The sequence below is a fragment of the Centroberyx gerrardi genome, chromosome 14, assembly GCF_048128805.1.
Source record: "Centroberyx gerrardi isolate f3 chromosome 14, fCenGer3.hap1.cur.20231027, whole genome shotgun sequence".
Taxonomy (NCBI): Eukaryota; Metazoa; Chordata; class Actinopteri; order Beryciformes; family Berycidae; genus Centroberyx; species Centroberyx gerrardi.
The window spans coordinates 24,153,372-24,178,531 of NC_136010.1; the positions used below are offsets into that span (position 1 = coordinate 24,153,372).

The following is a 25,160-nucleotide window of genomic DNA, read 5'->3' on the forward strand; positions in this document are numbered from 1 at the left end:
TACTGAGCTGAGAGAAATCTGTCAGATTCAAACACACTGCTCTCTGTGTGTGATAGATAGAGAGAGAGAGAGAAAGAGAGAGAGAGAACGAGGGAAGAGAAGAGGGGAGGAGAGCTGAGGAGCAGATAGAAAGGGACAGCAGAGGACTACAAAGTGAGGTATGTACGGCTGTCATGCTGCTGTTGTTCATGAATCCAACAGCAACCTGTGTGTGTGCGAGTGTGTGTGCGTGCGTGCGTGCACTATTGTGTACATGCGTGACTATTGTGAATACATGTCTGTGTGTGTGTGTGTGTGTGTAGTTTAGTGTGTAAAAGGGAGACTGAATGCTCTTGGGGATTTGTAAGTGGACAAATGCATGATGGATGCAGGCTACGGACTGTTAGGGGTATCAATTATGTAATATGTGTGCACCATTTTCAGTGTTGTTGCTGTGTGTGTGCGCGTGTGTGTACATGCCTGTGTAATTATGCTTACAAATGCTTAGGTGTGTGTGTAGCCATTGTGCGGAGCAGAGTGTCTTGAGCCATATAGAGTGATTTATGGCCATTGTAAATATAACTCATACTCCTCCTCTGCTGTTAGAGCAGCGGAGCCTCGACTCCTCCTGCTCATCAGCCGTGGTATCGACAGCTAATTCACATTCTCTCATTAGAAGATGCAGACAAGTGAATGTTTTCAACAGGCATCTACCAAACTAATATTCCCTCTGTGCTACTGGGTGATAATAGAACAAAGGGGATGTTGATGTTAATGTAACACAGCAGCCTGGCTGGAGACCTTGTAACCTAAAAAGCTGTTTTAGCCAGGCAGAGCATTTTTTTTTTTATTGGATGGTTCGAAGTTTAGTTTCCCACAAAAGGAGGTTATGGTTCGGATTCAGGTGTGGATTCTCAAAAACAAAACACATTCTGCTGAGATCATCTCTTGTCTGTTGACTTGCAATTGACTTTCTCCATTGTGGCTGCCCATTGATTTTAGTCATAGCACGCTTTTGGGAAGTGACTGACTGCAATGCATTCAGAAAACCCAACCTGGCTATGCAGTTGCAGCCATTTCAAATGATGCAAATCCCTGAACCTCAAACAGCAAATGTGCCATATGATTGATAGCTACCATCATGCCTTCACTGCCTATTGAAACAACTCAGACACCAGCTGTGTAACATAGACTCTCAGAATCAGAACTATACAAATATATGAGCATTACTCTCGGCAGCAGTGAAGAATGTATAATAGAATGTAAAAGTGTGTCTTCTGGTACATTTACTGTACTTGCAAATACTGTAGATAAAGTGATGCTGATTCTGATCTACTCCACTTTATCAAGCAGTGTTTCACCTGTATACATTCAGCTGTGGTGAGCATGAAAATGTCCACCATTGCTCATGAAAATGTGAAATTAAAAGCACACTATTTTCCGTCAAATTTCCACTATAATCAAAACAATGGGTAATGACCTAAACCTAAACCTAAAATGAATGGGTAATTTATTTTTTCACAATAAAATCAAATAGGAACAATTTCAGTCCTACAACCTGGAGTGAAACAGAAACCAGGACCAGAATAAACGGTGGAACCAAAACTAAAATTACCTCTAACTACCTCTGCTGTAAAAAAAAAAAAAAACACTGCAGGGGAAAATGCTGGTGGAAAGGCAAAGGTCCAGCGGGGCCTGGGGAGTGGACGTGGCCCGGCCCGACAGCCTCTCGCCCCTCACAGAGCCCGACTGTCAGGGATGTTTTCATTTCACTTTTTTATTCCCCCTTTCCTTCATGTTCGCCCTCCACCAGGACCTGCAAATATTCACTCCGCAAACATTACCTGTAAATGATCTTCTACATAAAACCGTAGAAATGCAGACAGGAATTTTTTCTTCTGCCTTGGGCTTACATTTTTGCAAAATTGCCCTCACTGCCATGCCAGAATCTGAATGGCACCTAATGACAATATAAGGAAAATACACTTTCTTGGCTGCAGTGCCCAAAACCAATTTCCATCCCTGTATGTAAATTTCCATCTCTTTATGTACTATGTATGGTACTTTACAGCCTATGTGGTATAGGAGTCTCACATACAAGTGTCTCCTGTATGTGTTGCTCTATGTGCAATTCTCCACTGCAGCCTTGAAACTCCAATTGACCAATGGTGTATTTTTTGGGAAATCATGACAGCGAGGATTAAGCCGGTGCTGAAGACCTTTGTGAGATTGTCAGGTACACTTCTCTCCAGAGCATGCAAGACTGGGGCAAAACCTGCGGTGGCACACTGTGATACGGCTTCCTGTTTGCTGTGGCAGCTGCTGCACAAGCAGCAGTTGAAAGGGATATACAACGGTGTAGAGAGACTTTGGCAAGAGGGGAACTTTGTCAGTGATACGATGAATTTGGATTTTCCTACTTTGCATAGCTAATCTTGCATCGGCCTAAATCTCATGACGCGTTCCAAAGGAAAGCCGGGAACGGAGCCAATATGAGAGAATTCTACCTGTTCTACTGCTTTAGTGTGCAATCAGGTCGGCTATATGAGCTGCTTTTGGATTTGCCAATGATTTGAGGTGTCAGTTAGGTGGTTCAGATTAGATCACCTTCAGTGCTTTGTGGTAGCACACCTGTTGGAACCTGCAAGTCCAGTATCATGTTAGCTGTCATCATTTCATCACTTTTTATTAAGCATAATCTTTCACCTGCACCATAACACAGCCAGGTAGGTTCATGCAAAAATAAAATAAAATAAAAAAGAATACCCAACAGAGGCTGTCAGCCGTTTCTCCACAATTTGGAGATACATTTAAATCCTCTGCTGAGCCAACTTTAGGTCATAACCAGGTCTGTAGATAAAAAGCGGCTGTAAGCTGTAACCTGGCAGCATAGCTCCTGTCTGTAGCTGATTATAGGGGTTAATTCCATTACATTTCATTACAGTGGCACACTGCCTTCAGTAAGCTATATGATCTACAGCACATACAGTATGTGCAGTTTTCAAATGCTCTTATTTTGTTTTATGTTTTCATGTGTAGTGATTCCCCACCTGGAATGGACAATACAGTCATCTTCTATTCTATTCTATTCTATTCTATTCTATTCCGTCAACCATGATTTGATCTTACTGCTTCCTTCCTGCAGCATTGCAACGAGTGAGTCAATCTTCTTCCAATCAGGCCCGTGCCTATAAGAGCCTCTCCAGTCGGCCTGTCAGACAGAGAAGCATAGCACCTGATGTGACTGTACCTGACTGGTGTACACAACAGTGTCTGTGCAGCTGCAGCATGTCTAACAGCACAGATTACCATGAGATGGCGTTGGACAAACTCATGCATCCGTTTAACATGCCATTGCTTATCTGTGACCACGCTGTGCTGAGGCGGCCGATTCCCACACACATTACACATCCGACAACTTCATTGCATGCTATCACTGTTCTGCAGCAACCTTACATTTCCCAAAAGTCAACTTTTCAGGAAGTGAGAAAATCTGGCGGAGGGTCCTGTAGACACCCACGTGTTTTTTTGACTTATTTTTTTATTTTTATTTTTTTTTACACTGCATTAGCAATAGCTTGGCTTTGCTCCAGGGCTCCGGGGTCAGGAACGATTTTTCAAAACACGGGAGGCAATTGCAGCTGTTAGGAGACGACGCAGCTGTCAGTCAAACGAAAAATCCGGAGATGTATTTCCCGCAAGAAAGAGATAGCGTCTAAGTAGGTCAGCGTAGCGTGGCCCGGTTCGGCTCAGATCAGCCTCGGCTATCGGCGATGTGAGGAAACCCCCACACGCCATCGGCCGTACAGATCTCACACAATATGCCACTTGTATCCTGTATTAGTTCTGCTTAGTTTGCTTCGTTTTTGCTTCATAAGAAATGCGGAGAAAAAAAAATCCCCATAAGCATCTCACACACTGTACCGCTTGTATCCTCTCTTGGCCCCAGCCTGCTGGTTTAAATTCATTATGTGTATCACAAGACCTCGTTCTCTCTGTGACCTTGACTTTAAGAGTGGAGCACTGTACCCCCATAATCTCCATCTGTCCGCCTCTGCCCTTTTTGCTCATCCCCCTTGGTCAGTCGCATTCTCTCCTCCCTGGTTTACTTCTCTCTATATCTCCCATCCATCCTCTCCCCCTCTCTCTCTCTCTCTCTCTCTCTCTCTCTCTCCCTCTCTCTCCCTCTCTCTCTCTTCAGATCAATTACCAGCTCCTTTGTTCTGTGCAGATTAAGGTCGCACGCTGATGAAGGTCTCTGGAGCCTCCAAGGTCTTGGGGCCCTCGCAGTCTCTTTTGTAGTGGAAATGTCTTCTCCATTCGTTCGCCGCACTTCTCCATTTACTCTCCATTCCGCTCTGTTACTGTCATTCACGTATGTCAGGGTGACATCCACTACTACTTCTGAATGGGGAAGTCATTCACGACCTAAGGGTATATGAATGGTTTCGCTCCAAAATGAGATACACACCACATGGAAAAAAAGTGATACCTAGTCTTAAAATAAAAAAATAGTAGTACTTTTTTTTAAAGGATACTAGCTGACAGTAATTCTTAGTTATGACACCACTGATACGATATGTGATATGACATTATATATGGATGAACATTGTGACATCTATTTGGCCCAAAGTTTCAGATCAGGGTTTTGGTTCAGCTACTGTTTGGTTTGGGTCAAATCAAGTTATTGCTTGGGCCTGATCATGCAGTTAAACTAGCATGCTTTGCCACTCATAGCAGAGTACCGAAACTTGCTGTTAAGCAATCGACACAGGATGTGGGAGATGTGTGTGTGCGCGTGTGCGTATGCGTACCCGTGTGTGTGCATGTGTGTGTAATAGAGAAAGAGCGAGACAGAAAGTGTGTGATTGCATCTTCTCAGTAGACAACAGCTTCCGCTGACTAATAAACATCCATGCAAATTGCAGCGTCTAATGGAATGTAAGCGTTTCTGCACTGCACTTAGCCCTTAGCACTAATTACATTCTTTAAAGTCACAATGAAACTGCATTTTGAGAGCATCTCGCTTCCTTGATGTGATGTATTTCCTGTTGAAACAGGATATTGGGGCGGGACATAATGCGGGGGGGGGATCATTCAAAAGTGTAAACCAATGGGATATCAGTTAGAGAGAGAAAGGCAGTTTGATTTGATGGGGTGGAGGGGTGCTATTGTTCAAAATCTGTGATGGTTTTATTGGCTGAAATTTGGTCCACAATAAAGTCACCACCAACGATTTTCTGTTTTCTTGGGAGTAAAAAATACAAAAAATACAAGAAAATGCTTTTTGGTTTTTAGCAGAAATTGTCAAATTGGTGTATGGTATGATAATTGAATTAGATAAAAAGGCAAAAAAAAAGAAGTTTTTTTCATTTTCATTGTGATTTTAAACCTTTTAGCAATTAGAAAAATAACTTGCATCTCATTATTTTCCAAAGTTGGCTCAGCCTGACCAAAGCATGCAACCATTTTAGTACAGTGTAACACCTGCTTGTACTTCAAGGCATAATCTACCATTAATAGGCATATTAAAGGCAATTGTATATATAGATATATCTCAGTAAACCATGAGTCGAGACCCATATGGCAAAGGTACTACTACATCTTAGTGTGAGTCTAAATTCCTCAACTTTGGCTTTTTTTTTTTTTTTCTTTATTGAGAAATCCTCTTGTGCATGGTATGTGGAAACACATTAAACACACATAAAAAATCATTGGAAAATTGGTGAAAGAATGTGCGTGTGAGCCGTACCTTTATGGTCGTCCCAAAGCACCGAACGTCCTTCATTACTGCTGTTACTCATCGCCTCTCCTCTTCCCCTCCCCCCATCCCTCTGCCCTCTTACTGTCCCTTCTGCGCTCTGCCCCCCATCCCGCTGTCCCTCTCATTAAATCCCTCTCTCTCCCTGCTCTGGTGTCGCTGTCCCTTTCTTTCTTGTCGTCTCTTGGCCTCATTTGTCCCCTCTCTCCCTCTCTCTCTCTCCCTCTCTCTCTCTCTCTGGCTGCCGCACTCATTTTCTCTTTCTGGTCTCATTACGTCTTCCTCTCTTGCCCCCTCTTGTCCTCTTGTCATCTGTTGGCCTCACTTGTCCCCTCCCTGCCTCTTCCCCCCCTTTCTCTTCACTTTTCCTTGTCTACTTTCTGCTACCTTTCCCCCTCTCTCCCCTCCTCCCTCTGTTCTCCCTCAGGTTCACCTATGGAGCAGCGTTCCTCTCCGAAGCCCAGGGGATTCCATGGACAGATCGACCCGGCCGACGTCCCCAGTCAGTCAGCGTTGATGCGGACGTGCCGCGTACAGTTGTAGAGCAGCGAGGGCAAGGGGTCAGGGCTGAAAGGTCACCGACTAAGGAGCAGGAGAAGGGGTCGAAAGGTCTTTAACAGTGAGGGCAGGACTAGAATCGGAGTTCGGCAAGTAAGGTTCAAGTGACGGTCGAGGCTCAAGGGGTCAAAGATGATGACATCACACGGAAAGCTGAGGAGGGAGAAGGGAAGTCTGGCCGAGTACGAATCACAGGTCAAAGGTGAGTTATTGTGTGTGTGTTTGTGCATGTATACAGGAATGCACGTGCTCATCCACGCATGAATGCTCCACACCGCCATCCAGCTGTGTGTGTGTGTGTGTGTGTGTGCATGGGTGTGTTCCACGTCCCAGTGGAAGTGCTGTGCTGTGTTTTGGAGAATGCATGCTGTGGCTGGCTGGCTGGCTGGCTGGCTGGCTGACTGACTGGCTGGCTGGCTGGCTGGCTGGCTGGCTCCCTGTACTGTACTACGAGGGTGTATTTATAGCCAGTATTAGTGATGCTGTCTCCTCACATCCAGTCAGCCCCGGGCTGTGTACTCAGAGAGAGAAGAGTGAAGAGGGGGAAAAGAGAGAGAGAGAGGGGAGGGGGGGAGGGGGGGTGCAGATGAGCCTGTGAGAGAGAGAGAGGAGCTGAGAATGTGTAAGAGAAGAAGAGAGAGAGAGAGAGAGAAAGAGAGAGGGAGGTGAGAGAGGGGGCGAGGCTGGTGTTATGTGAGAGAATAATGTTTGTATTAGCCTTTACAAACCGTAGTGCGGTGGTGGGCTGTGTGGCTACCGGCTCGACTGTGTTTGCATACAGGAGTGTGTGTATAATAGAGGGATAAGTGGGGTTATTATAAGTGAGCTGTGTGTAATAATCTATGCGTCATTGTCAACTTACTTACTTTTGTCCCTTTTGTCCCATATGAGAATATTTTTGTTGTTGTCGATTTAGTGTTTAATTGTATAACTGTCTACTCTATAGATGGGCGAGATTATAGAGGTGAAACATATGATTAGAATAGTCATTTTTATGCATTCTCTAATTGGGATAATTTCTGATCAAATAAATTATTGTGATGTTAAAGGTCCCATATGGTGTAAAACAGGACTCCCCTTGCCTCTTTGATTATAAAGGAGTTGGATGTGCTATCTAAACATGGTGAAAGTATCAAAATGCACGGTCGCCAACTAAATCCACACAATCCATATTAGAAAAGCGAGCCTCTAAACGAGCCGTTTGGACTTCCGTAACTTTGTGGCGTCACAAAGGTTCGCTCATTATCATTTTTGTAAGAAATAATAGACTAACAAAGAGTTTTTTTCAAAGCGGTTGAGCGGTTGTCATTGTTTATTACTGGAGAGTTTTCCCTACCTGTAGCTGCCGGGCCGCGGTGTCTCACATTTCACTCTTGAAACAGTTAGCCAATCAGAACAGAGGGGTCGTTAATATTAATGAGCCTTAAAGACACAGCGACAGAAACAGCCTCTTGGTAAGGCTCAGAGAGATGCTGGAAAATGAACGTGTAAAAATGGATTGAGATGTTTTTGGTACATGACACCACACACACAGCTTTGAATGGACCTTAAGACATAAAAAAAACACTGGAAAGTGTAGAATATGGGACCTTTAAACTATTCCTCATGGACCCTGGGTGTCCCCAGACCTCACTTTGAAAACCACTGGTCTAAAACTACAACTGTATGATTTATATTATGTTTTTGCATGCACATGTAATTTAGGAATGCACAAGTGTAGGCATGTGTACATATGTGTGTGAATGCTATATGTCTTCACTGTGTTTGTGTGTTTATGCCTCTCTGTGTGTGTCTCTGTCTCTCTCTCGCTCTCTCTCTCTCTCTGTCTCTCTCTCTCTCTCTCTCTCTCTCTCTCTGTCTCAGACCTGCGGGCCCAGCTGACAGACCAGGTGAAGATTTTAGACTCTCAGGTGGAAGTGAAGCAGCAGCAGCTCTCCGACCTCTCCGAGTTCCTCCGGCGCCGCGGCGACATCGAGGCCGAATACGCCCGCGCCCTCGACAAGCTCACCGAGAGGTTCACCCACAAGACCAAGAAGTGAGTGTGTGTGTGTTGGAAAATATGATGGCTTACAGCAGGAGCAATGAAGGCAGTGAAAGTTGTTGTATTCCCCTAACTATTCATCAGCCTATTTAGTAGATTAGATTAGATTAGACAGCTTCATTAATCCCCAGTGGGGAAACTCATTTGCCACCAAATCAACTCATACAGACAACAAACAATATAGACATTGCATTCACAGTACACAACAAATAAATAACACCGTAAAAGGCCATTTGAGACATGATTAACAGCTGAAAGGTGCTATGGATCTAGACCACATCTAAAAGTATTCTGACCGCTGCTGGAACAAAAGACCTTCTGAGTCATTCAGTAGAACACTGAGGCATCACTAGTCGCTCACTGAATGAGCTTCTGAGTCCGTTAAAAGCACTGTGTAATGGATGGCCTTCAAAATACAGAATCGTTTTTAGTTTGGCCCTTGTTATCTTTTCTACAGTGACCTCAAGAGATTTTAAGGAAGAGAAAGGTGAGGGGAAACTTCTCTCCACCTTCTTCTTTGTTGAAACTGAACAAATTGTAGCCTGAAAGTATTCAAACCTAAATCCACTTGATTTGACAGCAGAAACAATGCTCTTTGATCAAAAATAAGGGAGGTAATATTCCAAATACACCTAATTTCTCCAAAAACATGACCATTTCTCTTGTTTTCCCTCTTACATCCATGAAAGTTTCAGTGTCTATGGCAGCTCTTAGGTTAGGACCAGTGAGGGAAAATCTGTTGCCAAAGCAGCATACAAAATGTAATTTTTAAAAACCAACAAAACTGTATATGCATTCAAACCATACTGAGATGATTAATTACTTGGATTGAAAAAATATCCTGCATAATAGTATATAATCATCAATACCTATAATACGTTTTTTTTTTTTCCATTTTTGAGGACATGTAGTAGACATGTGGTACAAATCATTCAAAAGCCAGTAAGGACATATCAAACACTGTAGTGAGCAGTGTTAGTGCTTGTGTGTATGTGTGTTTGTGTGTTTTCCCTTGTTTTCCCAGCTCCATGCATAAGTGATGAAGTGTTTCATTATGACAGATATAGGACAAGTAAGGACACGTCTCTCTCTCTCTCTCTCTCTCTCTCTCTCTCTCTCTCTCTCTCTCTCTCTCTCTCTGTCTGTCTGTCTATCTGTCTGTCCGTCTGTCTGTGTCTGTCTGTGTGTCTCCAGGAAGGAGCAGTGGGGTCAGTCGGTGTGTCAGGTCTGGTCTGTTTTGCTGACTCAGACTCGTCTGGAGAGCCGGGAGCATGCGGCGCTGGGCGACACCTGCTGCAACGCGCTCACACAGCGGCTGGCGCACAGCACCGAGGACACACACCGCCTGCACAAGCGGGTGGGTGAGGGTTTAGGGACACACACTCGCTCACGCAGACACGGACACGTTGGACACATGAGCAGACTTACACAGATAGAACCTGACAGGTACAGTGGTAGTCATCACAGAAGACAACCCCCTCCCAAATAAGCTATCTGCACTGCAAAAAAAATCCACCTTGACATTTAGTAGCTTATTCAGTCTTAAAGTGACAATGAGATGAAAAACGACTTGTTCACCTTCCTACCTAATTTTCCATGTCATAATATACACCTATATACAATTTTTCTTTTCTTTTGTTTTGATATCAAAAATCCCAATACATTTACTTCGTTGAAAACACAGTATCTTTAGTGATTACCTCATGGTGTACCAGTAAAAATTCCAGACAATAAAAACTGATATCTCATTGGTTTGAACTTTTGAATGATCCCTCCCCGCATTATGTCCCTCCCCAATATCCTGTTTCAACAGGAAATTGTTTCATTGTGACTTTAAAGTCTTAAATCAAGTGGAAAATTCTGACAATGGGGTGAGATGATTCCACTGAATTCCAGGAATTTTGTGTGTCAATATCTTGGATCAAGGCAGAACAAGGCAGATCATTCTACTTGTATCAGGTTGATTTGCATTGGAACCAAGTGAAATCATCATCTTTTTTTATTTGTTTTAAGAAAAATACCATTTTAAGACTAAATACTAGATTATATGATTTTTTAAGATATTTATTTGCAGTGTTTTCCTGTGTTGACAACAGATTCATTTTATAATGTAGCACAAAACTCAAAAGACCGGTTGCCAGAGTTGAAAAGTGAACAAACCTTCCAAAGAAACACTATTAGATAAATCACATTCATATATACAGTAGACACATACACAGTGTACTGAATACAATGGTCGTCACCATAGAAATCTCCCATCATGCATTTGTCCTGCACCTGTCTTGGTACTGCAGCAGACTCTGCAGCCTATTCATTTTATACAACACAAACACATCTTTCTCAAATTACTGCTTGTCAGACGGTTTCTTGGTTACCTTCTCACAGTTGAAAACAAGTGAGCAGAATTTTAATTAAGCAATAAGCCACTTGACGCAGTGCTTTACAGTGGTTTTACAAGCTAAGAGGTGTTGTTGGGCGCTACGCCAAGCAGAACCCTTTCAGCTTCTCTAAAATCACTGTAAAGCACTGCGCTGAGTGGATTATTGCCTTCAAAAGACAAGAACGCAATGGATAATAATAAAATAATAATAATAATGATGACATATTTTTCCGCCAAGAAATATAGTTCTTGAACAGTAGCTAAAGAACACGGTTGCTAAGCAACACATTAGCAGTGTATAGAGCCTATGAAGTACCACAGAAACTGAACAGTTGTAAATTGTGGAACGGTCAGTCAGCAAAGAAGAGTAATCTGGCTTTACTTTGTTTGTGCACTTTATTTTGTAATTTCCAAATTTTCCAATTAAAAGAATCTAGTTTGAACTCTCATCCTTTTAGAATTGCATGGAAAAGTTCACAGCTAACATGTTCTCTTTTCTGAAAAGTAGCTCAGTAAATATTACTCTCAGTACATTTTAAATGAGCTACTTTTTACTTAGAGTAGATTTTTACACCACTATTTTTACTTACTAGTAAAAAGTAGCAGCATTTCTTCTTGAGTAGGAAATTCTAGTACTCTTTCCACCACCAATGGTGTGCTTCAGCACCCACACACACACACACACACGTTACACACACGATCACACAGATAGCAGGTACACATATCTGCCTAGACATTATATAATACAACTCTTGACAAAACAGAGATAGACACACTCATTTTAGAAATTATAAAGTTTGAAAAATAAAAGTAGAAACAATGACAAAAGGCAAAGGATTTTAATCTCTATTTTATATATTTTATATTTATTTTATTTTTACCTCCACAGAGCAAGGAGGTTGGAATCCAGATGCAGGATGAGCTGCTGAAGGTCACCACTGAACTGCAAACGGTAAGCGCTCTTTATTGTTGGGCTGTAATTATGATAAATAAATGTTGTAAATTAAGATGAGGCACTAAATCAACAAGGACCTAATGAAAATCCTACAGTCTCAGCAACATTAGCACATGTACATTTTGACTGAGGACACTGATGATGATGATGATGATGATGATGACACTGCTGCTGATTGTGATGAAGGCCCTGAAGACGTACAACCAGTACCACACAGACTGTCTAACAGCTGAGGGGAAGCTGAAGGAAGCCGAACGATTGGAGGAGAGACACACCGGCAAGTCAGCTGACCTTGGTCTCGGCCAATCAGGAGGCCAGAGGCGGAGCTCCGTCAAGAAGATGGAGAGACTCATGGAGAAGGTATAGGCTGTGTGTGTTTATGTGTGTGTGTGTGTGTGTGTGTGTGTGTGTACGTGTGTGTGTGTGTGAGAATGGGGCACAGGGTGTCTTAAAGTGGCTTTTTCACAAAGCAAACCATTGTTTCCTGTTCCTGTTGTTGTGTCTGTATTTGTGCATATCTGTCTCCTTTATGCATTTATGTATGAGTGTGTTTTCTTTTGCCCGTGTGTGTGTGTGTGTGTGTGTGTCTGTGTGTGTGTGTGTGTGCGTGTCCATGTGTATGCATTTTTATGTTCATGTGTTTGTGTTCTCTCTGTTATTGCACGCCTGCGTATCATGTTCATGTGTATTTTATCTTCTCTTTCTTGTGTGTATGCATTTCTGTGTGTTCTATCTATCTCTTTCGTGCGTGTGTGTGTGTGTGTGTGTGTGCGCGCGCAGAGGCACGGCAGAGTGCAGGAGACCCAGCTGAAGTGTACCAAGGCGCGTAACGACTACCTACTGAATCTCGCAGCAGCCAACGCAGCCATGAACAAATACTATCTGCAGGACGTCAGCACTCTCATCGACGTAAGAGATACACAATACACACTTTCCTTTTATGTTCTGAAGATAAGGGACAGATGGGAAGAGGCTGGTGAGAGGCAGGAATCTGAAAAGAGCAACAGAGAGGCTGAATAAAGAGGAGAGGTGTGATGTGAGGATTAGAGAGAGGAGAGTGCAGATATTGTTGAATGCTCGTGAAGAAAAGCCTATTCACAAGACTCAAAAGCTGATATCATCCCTCCTTCTTTTCCCTGACTTACCTTCCAGTTATCCTTCCCCTCCCTCCTTTCTCTCCCCTCCTCCTTCCCTCCCTCTCTCCCATCACCACCTCCATCACCATCCTTTCTCTTTCTCCCCCTCTCCTCTCGCTTCTCCCCTCTGTCGCCTTCCCGCCTCGTCTTTCTCTCCCACCTTCTCTCCCTCTTTTCCCTTCCCGCTCCCTCCCTCCTTCCATTTCCTTCCATCCGCCTCTCCCTCTTTTTCTCTCTCTCCCTCCCTCCCCCCCCCTGCAGTGCTGCGACCTGGGTTTCCATCTGTCCATGGACAGGGTGATGCGGTGCTACGTGGCCAGCAGGTGGCGCATCCAGAAGACGGAGGAGGCGGGGCTTAAGCAGCTGGAGACGGCCGTGACATCACTGGACCAGGGCGGAGACAGGGACGCGTTGCTACAGCAACACGACACCGCCTTCTGCCTGCCGTTCAGGTTCAACTACCACCCGCATGAGGGAGACCAGGTCAGATTATTTGACTTCTGCTAGACCTGCACCCGTAGTATCTGCAGTGCTGGGATCAGTGCCGATCCAGTACTTGCGTATGACTCGTTCGGCCTGCACCAGATCTTATAGTGTGTATGTTTTCTGTGTTTGTGTATGTGTGTGTGTGTTGCAGGTGTGCGAGGTGAGTGCGGAGAGCCAGGTGAGGTACGAGCTGGAGACCAGGTACCAGCAGCTTCAGTCTCGACTCGCTGCCGTTACCTTGGAAACAGAAGAGGTCAGCTAATTACTTTCACCGTCTCCTTTCTGTAATGTTCTATTTATCTATCTATCTATCTATCTATCTATCTATCTATCTATCTAGCTCGCTAGCTATTCATCCCTGCATTTCTGTCTTCCATTCAGTATCTTGTGGTTCAGTGCCAGATTGTCATTGCAAATAAGAATTATGGCCTAAAGCGGCATTATGCAAGATGTTTATGCAAAAATACACCTGTCTTATCAGCCTAAATCACAAAGTGGGGCTGCAGCAGAGACGAGCGTCTCATCCCCACTAATTGATACACATTAGATTCGCCCAAATGAAAATCTGGTGTCGGGTATGTTCACTTCTCCGCCTCTGAAAAGTGACAAATCAAAATTTCAGAGGAAGACATTTCCCCTTTTTGTTCAGTCCTTTGGTGTAAAGCATCACAGACTGGCCTGGTTGGTAAATATGAGCGTACTGTGCACAGTTTACTGCACTTGCACTGTGGGACATTATGCACCTGGTTACATTTAAATAAAAAAACAAAAACAAATAATTGACAAAAATATATATATTTTTTTTCATTTTCCAGGTCAGTAAAACACTCAAAGCCACGCTCACAGCCCTGCTGGAAAATATGTGCGACAGCGACTGTAACCCCGCCCCTGACCTGCCCAGCAGCCAATCACATGAGCCCCCAGGAGGAGGCACCGCCCCCAAACTCACCCTCGCCAAGCGCCGAGCCAATCAGCAGGAGACAGAGACCTTCTATTTTACAGTGAGTTACTGCAGTGGGTTAGTGGTGGAGCGATCTTATCCTCATGCAAGATTAGAGTTTTACTATGTCTATCTGATACTAAATAAAAAAAACAGTCAACCACCAGTTTGTTTATTGTATAAATGATCAGTACTATAGGAATGGATTCTAATTTGATTGGCTTCCACATAAGTATGCATAAATATGTATTATCATTATTATTATTTATGTTTTTTTATTTATGAGTCCCAGTGTCACATGATGGTCTAAATTCTGTTTCAGAGGCTTTTTCATACTGACAAGAATAGAATTCTTGTGAAATCACTGAATACTTAAATAATTTGGGGATTTTAATACTTACAGATATTGAACGTCAGAACAAAATATTTGCTACCAGCAGTTTAGTCCAAAAATATTGGTACTGGCCTTCAAACATGAGGGATTTGATTTAGTTCTGGGACTGGGACTGGTTCATTGTGATTCTATTATACTGGTGAACCCTTGGTGGCTCATAGGGGATTTGGACTGGTCTTCAGACTTCATTGTTAGGCTCATTGAGTTCTCAGCTGATTGATCAAAACTTGTTTGTGTCTCTTCAGAAAGTGAAGGAGTTCCTCACCAGCAGTTCCCTGACCTCCAAACTTCAAGCCAAACATGACCTTCTACATGATGCCATACAGAAAGGTACCAGCTCTCTAACTACTACTGTATGAATCTACTGTATGAATCTGTGAATGATCATTACCACTTTATAAATGATGCTGGTAACTTTGGCTCTTAAACACTGTACATACTTTAAGCCAAGTTCTTATTAACCAAACCTTACTGTTTCACTTGTGTTCTGACTTGTGTTCTGTCTTTTCCCAGCCGAGGCGGTCGACAGCGACCCTTCCAGGTAAACAGAGCTGATTTCGATGACTGAGAATAAAGGAAGGAAGCCTGGGAGAGGAATAGAGAAATGGAGAGAGGAGAGCAGAAGAGAGGATAAGGGGGGGGGGGGGGGGGGGGGGGGGGAATCCGGGGCCTCACTTATAAAAAGATTCTCACACACAATCTGTGGTGGTGAACAAATCCAAACCAAAATAGTGATTTGGGCAATTTTCTATGTATACTGTATATCCAAAGCTAAAATCAATGTTGTAAACAATGATAGAAAATATAGTTTTGATTTTTACAGTTTCTTATCATTTTATAGAAAATTATAGTACAGTGGAATCTAGAGGTTTATAAAAGAGGCCCCAGGAAAGAGACGCTTGAGCATCATATGATCCCAAACATCTTTCATATCTTTCATAAGCACAGAACTGCAGCGGTTGATCCCCGCGTGTACAATGGCGTCATGCATGTTATTTATTATATTTCCCAGAATGCAATGCGCTCGGTCACTGCGTTCTCGGAAGTCCAGACCTGTTTCCCAATACTGCCACACACTCTTCACCACAGACATGCTCTCCTACATACAGGTAACGCTCACGCACACACACACAGGCATTTGAAATACACACACACACACACACACACTGACAGTCCAGTCCCCACTGTCCTCACTGCTGCCTTCATGTGTATCGTCATGCTCATGGCTTACTGCTGGCTCTCTCTCGCCTCATCCATTTTCCCCCCTTTTATCTCTTCCTCTCTTGTGAAAGGGATTAAAATGCAGTGGCCTCTCTGCCGCCTCCTCTCTCCACTCCTCTACTGAGTGTGTGTGCGTGTGTGTGTGTGTGTGTGTGTGCGCCTGTTCCCACTGCTGCTAAATCTTTATTCCCCTTATTTCTCCCTCTGCCTTTTCTAATCTCTCCCTTTCTCCGTCTCTCCACTCTGCTGTGCTTGGCTTGGCGCAGGAGGAGGAGGAGAATGTCTCGGACGCAGGTAGCGAACCCCATCACCGACACTGCTGATTTACATGCAGGCCAACATGCTGTTTGCTGTGTGTGTGTGTGTGTGTGTGTGTGTGTGCAGTGACATTAGACTTAAGCCTCCCTCTGACTCCTAAGTTGACCTTTTACCTGCACCTTGCTTCAGCCCAAACACATAAAAAGCTGTTGTTCTTTATTACTCATTCGCTACTATTCCTTCTTCTCTATTATTTCTTCTCTCTTTGTATTACTGACTGTCATTTTCTACGTTTCTCTCTCTCTCCGTCCCTATCTCCCTCTCCCTCTCCCCTCCAGAGCTCTGGGCAGCAGATTCCTGTGGTGGTTGAAAGCTGCATCCGTTTCATAAACCTCCACGGTGAGTCAGACTTTTCCAATATCGCACCGAGCCACGCTGAGAGAGCTTTGAGCGCTCTGAATGGGTAGGTGGTGGTGCTTGTACGTGTGTGTGTGTGTATGTGCCCCTATAATATCATGTATGTATGTGTGTGTCTTGGTCACTCAGGCCTCCACCATGAAGGGATATTCAGAGTTCCCGGGTCACAGAGAGAGGTGAACCACATCAGAGATGCGTTCGAGAGAGGTACAGTAAGACTCCAAAATACCAGTTACTGTTTTGTTAGTTGACAAAATAGTTTCCACCTTTCTTGTCACTGTTCTGTTGTTTCTACCACATGGTTATGGCTAAAATGATAATCCAAATCATCTCTCAAATTTTTGGCATCACATAATTATCACGCACAATAATCAGTCTTGAGCATTTGGGGAACAAAATTGTTTTATTGTACTTTATATCAACATCTTGGCCTTTTTTCATGCTCTTTAATAAATCATAATGCCTTGAACTTAAGCTTTAAAAGCAAATAAGTGGGTTGGTGGGCGTCCAAACATTCATTTCAAGCATTTAAGCTCAGTTATCTGTGTGTTCTGTGTCCATGTGTATGTCTGATTTCTGTGTGTGCGAGTATGTGTGGGAGTATTTGAATGCCTGTCTGTGTGTGTGTCAGTGTTCATTCATCCATGTATGTAACTATATATGGATATGTGTTTGCATGCATGAAAGAGTACATATGCGTGTGAATACATTCCTACATGCCTGTGTTAATTCCCTGTAGGAGAGGATCCTCTGTCAGACAGTGAGTGTGACCTGGACTCGGTGGCCGGCGTGCTGAAGCTCTACTTCAGGGGCCTTGAGCCTCCTCTCTTCCCTTACGACAGCTACTCCCAGCTGCTGGAGTGTGTCCGTAAGACCCCCTAATATACCCTCTTGTGTGTGTTTGTGTGTGTGTGTGTGTTGTCTGTTTTCAGGTGTTACTCAGACATGTTTCACTTTTGGTTTTCAATTCTGCTTTCAGTTAATGATTTATTTATATATTATTTAGTTTCAAGTGGGGCGTGATCTGAAAGGAAAAGGGGTGAGGGGGGTCTTACTAACATATTTAACATTTACCACAGGATTTGATGTTGCAGTCCTTAATGCCATCATCCAAGGCGCATGAGCATTCATACAGAAGCCCAATTCAGATGTCAAAAGAATGATGTACTAACCCACAAATGGTGACTACAGAGGAATTCAGGCTATGTTGTCATAAATCCACAGGACGATCAGACAGGCAGCCCCATTCACTAACCAACTAATCTAAATGTTACAGGATTAAGTGTGTGAGTGCAGGTATGTCACTGGGGTTATCAAGTGGGCTCCTCTCATCACAGATGTTTCATTGAATTGGGCCCATAACACCTCCACAAGGCTCCACAGTGATTCCTGGCGTCCCAGAATAGAATGCTGCCAGCGCAAGCTGACAAGCCGACGTCACAATCAATATCCCAGCAAACATGCTACTAATGAGCAGCCACAGCAGCCATGTTATTAGCACACAATGTCAGCTAGTATGCTACAAACAAAGAAGAGCTGACAAGCGAACATATCAACCTGTAAAGAAATCAATATGCCAGCAAACGTACCACTAACAAATGGTACCACAAATGCCTAATTCACCAAGTAGTCTTAAAGCAACAAACCAACTTCCAAGGAGCGTAGTCTAAGCTTCCAACTCTGCTGCTCCACCTCCGCTACCAACTCAGTAAACCTGAATATTTTCCTTTCATATACTGCATCCCCCCATAGCACTGTAAACTCAATGAAATACACTATCTGCTGTGTCTCTGACCACAACACCAAGTCTGGCCTTAAGATAGTGCTTACCATATGTTGTGGGATTATCAACATTTTCCCCAAAACTAGCCTACTACCATTTGCCATCTCTGCCCACCCTTAGCTGGCCTACAATATGCCTGTCCAGAAAATCTTTACTCCTAGTCTTTTCTACCTCACAAAAAAAACAACTGTATTATCTTCCTTCCTGTCAGATGATGAATCAGTTTCTATTTGTTTGCTCTCAATTGTTGCTGCAAAACACATAACAGGATGATGCACCTGGTTATGTTGCCAGGTGCATCATCCTTGGGATAGACTAACTTTGCATCCAAAATATTTCTAAGCATAAGGGACAGGAAGAGTCCTCATTTAACCCATTGATTAAGATTTGGGGCCCTCTAGCCATGTTTCTTCCTCTCTACATTTTCCCATTTTACCCACTGGCCCTGTTTTGCCTGGCAGACAGCCTTAGCACACCTGGCTGCTTCCTCTTGCTGATGTATTTGCTGCACAACCATCTTTCTTTTCCCTGGCGGAGTTGCCTTATACTCCTAACTTCTGTGACAGTGTAGGCTGTCTTGCTACTCTCTGTCTTTCTTTCTCTCACTGTCTTCTAGTCATTCCAAAAGTAGAATTCCCAATTCTTTCTGCTTTCTGATGCAGAAGTTCTGTGTCACGATTTTCACAACCAACTGAGTTTGCAAACCTACCTGCAGGTTGTTTCCTATCCAGAAATATATTTCCTGTGAGAGGCCATATAAACCAGCCCAGTCACCTCAGCGAGGGGTTATCAGCGTAGCTTCATAGTACCTGGCGCTACAATTCCTTGTGGGTGTGAGATCGATGTTGGCAGAATGGAGGTTGAGTTGTGTATCTGGCATGGTTTCTCTATGCCACAGGCTCATACCTTGGAATGAAATCACATTTATTGCGCTCTTGGGCGGTGTTCTGCAATAACTAAATCTTGCAACATTTGTTTTATATTGTCTTTTTGATATTGTCCTCCTTTAAGGTTTCATCTTGCTCCCTCTCTCCCTCCCTGTCTCTCTCCCTTCTCTCTCTATTAGAAATTGATGGGTTGACAGAGAAAGCTTCCCAGATTAAGGCGATTATCTCCTCCTTCCCACGGCCTCTCCTCATTGTGATGCGTTACCTTTTTGCTTTCCTCAATCAGTAAGCTACAACATAACCCAGTGTGTGATATCTAATATCTGCTATGGCCATAAAGTTTTATCATGCATGTCAATAATAACAAGAAAATTGTGTGTGTGTGTGTGTGTGTGTGTGTGTGTGTGTTTTCAGTGTGTCCCAGTACAGTGATGAGAACATGATGCAGCCCTACAACCTGGCCGTGTGCTTCGGTCCGAGCCTGCTGAGAGGGATCGAGTCCGGTGACGCTGTTGCTAGGCAGCCGCAGGTCAACGACCTGGTCAAGACCATGATCGTCCAGCATGACGTCATCTTCCCCAGCCAATCAGAACTGCCGGGGCCCGTCTACGAGAAGCACATGACCCTGGAGCAGGAGTACTGGTGAGAGATGATTAGGCATTGATATAACTGTGCAGTTAGTAGTGATGACATGCTTTAATGCTGTTAACAAAAATATGGGATTGTTGCCTTTGCAAACAGCAGCCGCAAAAATTGGCTTTGTGCATTTGGTTAAATTTGGTATTTTGTTATACAGGCTTCATATTGGTCATTTCAAATTGCATAAGCAAACAGAAACATCATGTGCAGTAAAACTGTGGTCTGGTGGTCAAACTGTGAAACAGAAGAGGAACTCTGTCTGGCCATAACTTTCTCTGTTCTGCTTGTCTGCAGTGAACCAATCACAGAGGAGGGAGATGGAGAGGCTGAGCCTCTGCACAGTGAGGATGGTGAGTACACACACACATACACACACACACACACACATACACCACATGCAGTACACACGTATCTCCCATTCACATGCTGCTACACACACCGCAAAGCGCGTAAACCACATTCACATTTACAGATGTGAAAACCAGATGAACATTGCATTTCACTGTAACATTGCTGTGTGTGTGTGTGTGTGTGTGTGTGTACAGAGTGGGAGGCAGTGGCCATGTTCGACTATGTGGCAAGATCTCCAGCGGAGCTGTCATTCAAGCAGGGAGAGCTCCTCATCCTTCACAGCAAGGCCTCCTGTGATTGGTGGAGAGGGGAAGTGGGCGGGGTTAAGGGTCTAATCCCTCACAAGTACATCAGTGTGCTGGATGGGTGAGTGATGTTTCTGCGTATAACAGCTATACCACGGCCAAGATGATTTTTCCTTATTACTTTGTTTCTTAAATGGGTCTTAGATGAGTCACAAGAAAATATTTTAATGTCAATTAATATTCTTTTCATTCATATTTTTCTATGATTGACACCTGACACTATCTGATTTGTCATGATATGGTTAGCCCCAACTGTCTGGTACTCAGAGCAGGTTAAAAGATATTTACACCTACAGTTTGACCCTGGTCTGCTAAGCACTAAACTCAATTTTACTCCAAATGTCTGCGTCTTGCTATAACGACTGAACATTTATCCCATATGTAAACTTCATAGAGAGAGTTAATGTGCTGGGATGTTGTGCTGGCTGTGGTGAAATATATGTAAAATATATTCTCTCTTCCTCTCCGCCCTCAGGTCAGAGCGAGGGAAAAAGGAAGAGGGAGGAGGAGGAGGAGGGGGGGGGAGGAGGAGGAGGAGGAGGAGGAGGAGGAGGCAGCACTGGAAACCTGACAGTAGAGGATCCACAGACGGAGAATACGACTCGGTATGCACACACACACACACACACACAAATGCACGCTGCAAAATATGCATGCATTCACCCACAAATGGACACACACACACGTACACACTCCCACGCATGAATGCAGACAGCAAAATATACACACACACACATACACACAAATATATGTATATGAATGCTCACTTCCACATGAATGCACACAGCAAAATACACCCCAACCACACACGAGCATGCGCACACACACCCACACACAGACACAGACACACACACACACACACACACACGCACAAGCTCTTGCACATACGTGTACACAGCACGAGGAAACAAAGTTTATGTGTGTATTTTAACAGGATGCGGGTGAACAGCGACAGTGCTTCGTTGCCAGGGAGACAGAGAGGAAGCGAGGGGAGCCCCATCCGAAAGCCCCCAACCTCCCCCGCCGCACGTCACCTGCCAGGGTAAGACTGACACACACACACACAATCACAGTCACATAGATATATATACAGTATGCAGTATATATATATATATATATTGTGTGTCTGTGACTATGTGACTGTGACTGTGTGTGTGTCTGTCAGTCTTATATATATAGTATATATATATATAAGTCACAGGGAACACTGAATTGCATCTCTTACCTTAAAAAAATCGGGAAATCTCCATGACCTTCCATCCAGAGAAATTAAACTTTTTGGCTATCTTCTCATCTAAGCTAGTTTAGCGTGAAGAGGACGATGACTAATTATGAGGAAAACAAATTAGATTTGAGGGTGGGATATACAACAGTGTTTGGATAATTCAACTTCAGTCGGATATTTAGGGCTGAAAACCAAAGTAAAATTTTCACTGTTTATTATTACTGAAACTGAAGCAGTAATTCGTTACATTTCACGTTACTGGGAACAAGTCTTCGCTGAGACACACACTACCACCCAGCATTGTACTGCACATATAGCCTATATAACACAACATAAAGGAATATGCATGCTCTATCAATCAATCGATATCTATCTATATCCACTTACCTCTTTTACCTCTTAACTCTGTCTCTCCCTCAGGACTCAGGAGCGAAGACACACTCTGGACAGTGTAAGACAGGGCGGCTTCAGAGCCACAGACAGGCCTCCACTCGCTCAGACAGACAAGCCACCAATGGACAAGGTCTGTAGTTCATCCTGTCTGACCTCGCCGACGCCAAGCTATGATATTCATTTGATGAGATTTTGGCGTAAAACAATTATAACTCAATTCAATTTTGTGTTTAGATAATGTCAGCTCGGTAGTTAGCTAGCAAACCATGCTGTCTGGTTAGCTAGCGTTAACTATCACTGTCCAGTTGTAAACACTGATTTGCACACAACATATCCAGTAGAAGCTAGCATTAGCACTGGCTAGTTGTCACATGTTAAAATCACCTGCTTTGCTAAATTAGCCTGCTGGCTCATTAGCTAGCCAACAGTGCTAGAAATCAACTGTTTGCTCAGGTTAACAGTCACTTTTCAAGCTACAACTTGTAGTGTTTTGGAGTAAAGATAAGATGGTTTCCTGGGTCACAGTTATCTAAAGTTGGAAACAACCTATTCAGACTCACTTTTACTTATTACATTACTGAATTGACCTACTCCCACAACACAACAATCCTTTTCCAGTATCTCTCTTTTTCTTGCCTGGTTGCTGTATATTTAGGTATTATTTGTGTACAGCCAGTTCTCCTGTGGACCTCCATGATGGAGCCAGCCGTACTTGCTAGATTTGCAACGCTATATTTGTAATAAGATACGATTACATTAACTTAATACATACATACATACAGAAATTTAATTTCTCATCTTTCCCTCTCTGTTTCTGTCTCTCTGCCTTGTTTCTCTCTCTCTCTCTCTCTCTCTCTCTCTCTCGTTGTGTATCTCTCTCTCTCTCTCTCTCTCTCTCTCCCTCTCGTTGTGTATCTCTCTCTCTCTCTTGTTGTATCTCTCTCTCTCTCAGGACATGATCAATCGTCAGATGAACTCTGTGTTTAAGGAGCTCCTGTCTCGCCAGCCCGCCCTGCAGCCGTCCAGCACCGCCACCCCTCCTCCTCCTCCTCCCTCTTCCTCCTCCTCCTCTTCCTCTCTCGCTCAAGCCGTCCCCGTTGCCAAAAAAGGAGGATTCGGCCTCAGAGGGCGGGCCCTTTTCAGGCCCGTGGACCAATAGAGAGGAGAGGATGACTGTGGAATTACTGATTGATTGATTGACGATGATGATTATTATGATGATGATGCATTTGATGAAGATGTTGATTTATTTTTCTGACACGTGTGTAATATTTGCTCGTCTCTGCCTTCTCATAGTGCCACTAGTCTCAGTGCCGTATTACAGTACGTCCAGTGTGTCTGTTTTCCAGCTGGTTTTGGTCTCTTTCTGTTCTGGTCTGTTTTTGTTCTTCAGGCTTTCGCAATTTTTTGGAGAATCAGGGATGTGACATCACCAGTGATATCACCAGACTGACTTTTAGAACTGGTTGCCGTGGTAGCTACATCAACAATAACAACAACAACAACAGCAAAATTCACTTAAGACTTAAGCTGCCCCCTAGTGGCAGGTCTGAGATCAGCTCAAGCGTATATTTAAAAACAAAAGAAAATAATAACTGATCTCTGGCCTGTGTCTAGGAGTGCCTTCACATCTTTTACTCTTCACATTTATTCCACTTGGAAAGGAAAGGCCTAGTAGGTTAAAACTTCTCAGCATATTCAGTGTTTTAAAAAAAAAAAAAAAAAGTGTGATCTGGCAAGATGTTAGTAGGGAAGTTCAACCTGAATGAAGTGAGACCAATATTTTATAGCAGCATGCAGCGCGCGCGCGCGCACACACACACACACAGATGAAACACATTCCCCCTAGTATGTGATACATGGCCTGACGGGCAGGCCACAACTCAGGGCTTTTGCAGAGTTAGGGATGGGCTAACTCAGGGTTGGCTTCGAGGGAAGAAGGAAGAGTAAGAGTGTCTCACTCAGGGCTTTGGTTGACTTTACTTTTCAACTGGAAACTGTGTCCTAGCCTCAAGAGCCAAAATGGCCTCCGTATCAGAGAGGATCCCGGGACTTCCTCTGATGTTAAAACTGTGAACGCGACGGCGACGCTTCGGAGCCGTGACCGAGATGCGACTCTTGCCTCATTCATCCATCAGTTTCGGCCCCGTGACGATATTCCAGCGCCGCCCACAGCTCCCGTTCAAATGTGTGACAGGATCGTTGCAGCGAGGTGTACAATATGAGTTACTTTGACTTCGAAGCATTTGAAATGTTTTTACATATAGCATCTCCCTCCTGTAGTGTTTCAGTATTGGAAACATAGAAGTAGAATCCTTTTTTAAGAATCGATTCTGTTTCTTTGATTAAAACACCCTGTTATTCTGGATCACTGTTTGATGATGTCACTAAATTTACTGTGTCAAATTGTATATGTGGTAAAAAAAAAAAAAAAAAAAAGATACAATAAAGATGATCAAGTGATGAATGATTAAGGAGTTGTCAGTAAATAATTGCTAGTTTTCTCACAGTCATCACTGTAAAGATTCAACACTGAGAATCTTGCATCTACAAATCATATTAAATTATGACTCATGCAGTAATTTGCATCTTTATGAGACAAAAGATTCTAAAACATGACTCAAAATGAATGAATTTGCAGTTGTTCACTGTAACATTGGCATGTGCGTATGTGTGTGTGTGTGTGTGTGTGTGTGTGTGTGTGTGTGTGTGTGTGCGTGTGTGTGTGTGTGGGAGTGTGTTTCATTGTTTTCAATTACAGTACTGGGGTGCCAGTGCTGTAACTTGATCTTGTAGACCCTCCGTGCCTCATCCTAAAATAACCCCTTCCCACAGCAACCCACCACACACACACACACACACACACACACACACACAGGGGAAGAGCCGCTGTACCACATTAGCACGTCTGCCTTTCTAAGTCAGTGTCAAACAGTGTAGGTGTCTGTGTGTGTGCGTGCGTGTGTGTATATCTGGATTCTCATATGCCAAATCAGCTCTAAGGGACATTGTGATTAAGCGGCTGAACTGATCTCATTGACGTTTTAGATT

At 43.6% G+C, this 25,160-nt stretch overlaps 1 protein-coding gene across 5 annotated transcripts; it reads left to right on the top strand.

Moving 5' to 3' along the window:
* Window positions 1-24,583, top strand: arhgap4b (Rho GTPase activating protein 4b). Of its 5 annotated transcripts, none has more exons than XM_078288105.1 (24): window positions 1-158; window positions 6,168-6,500; window positions 8,162-8,333; window positions 9,534-9,696; window positions 11,609-11,671; window positions 11,861-12,034; window positions 12,455-12,583; window positions 13,072-13,293; window positions 13,448-13,549; window positions 14,112-14,297; window positions 14,876-14,960; window positions 15,144-15,171; window positions 15,643-15,739; window positions 16,448-16,508; window positions 16,656-16,733; window positions 17,266-17,394; window positions 19,376-19,481; window positions 19,611-19,838; window positions 20,130-20,185; window positions 20,381-20,552; window positions 20,974-21,096; window positions 21,426-21,533; window positions 22,137-22,239; window positions 23,062-24,583. In XM_078288105.1, exons 2-24 carry the CDS (start codon window positions 6,431-6,433, stop codon window positions 23,266-23,268), a joined length of 2,862 nt encoding a protein of 953 aa, XP_078144231.1. In that variant the 5' UTR covers window positions 1-158; window positions 6,168-6,430; the 3' UTR covers window positions 23,269-24,583. The 5 variants fall into 5 exon arrangements, 3 of the variants coding, with proteins under 3 accessions (XP_078144231.1, XP_071783643.2, XP_071783644.2); XM_071927542.2 differs by having other exon boundaries at window positions 20,967-21,096; window positions 23,062-23,250; XM_071927543.2 differs by lacking the exon at window positions 21,426-21,533 and having other exon boundaries at window positions 20,967-21,096; window positions 23,062-23,250.
* Window positions 24,584-25,160: the final 577 nt, after the last annotated feature.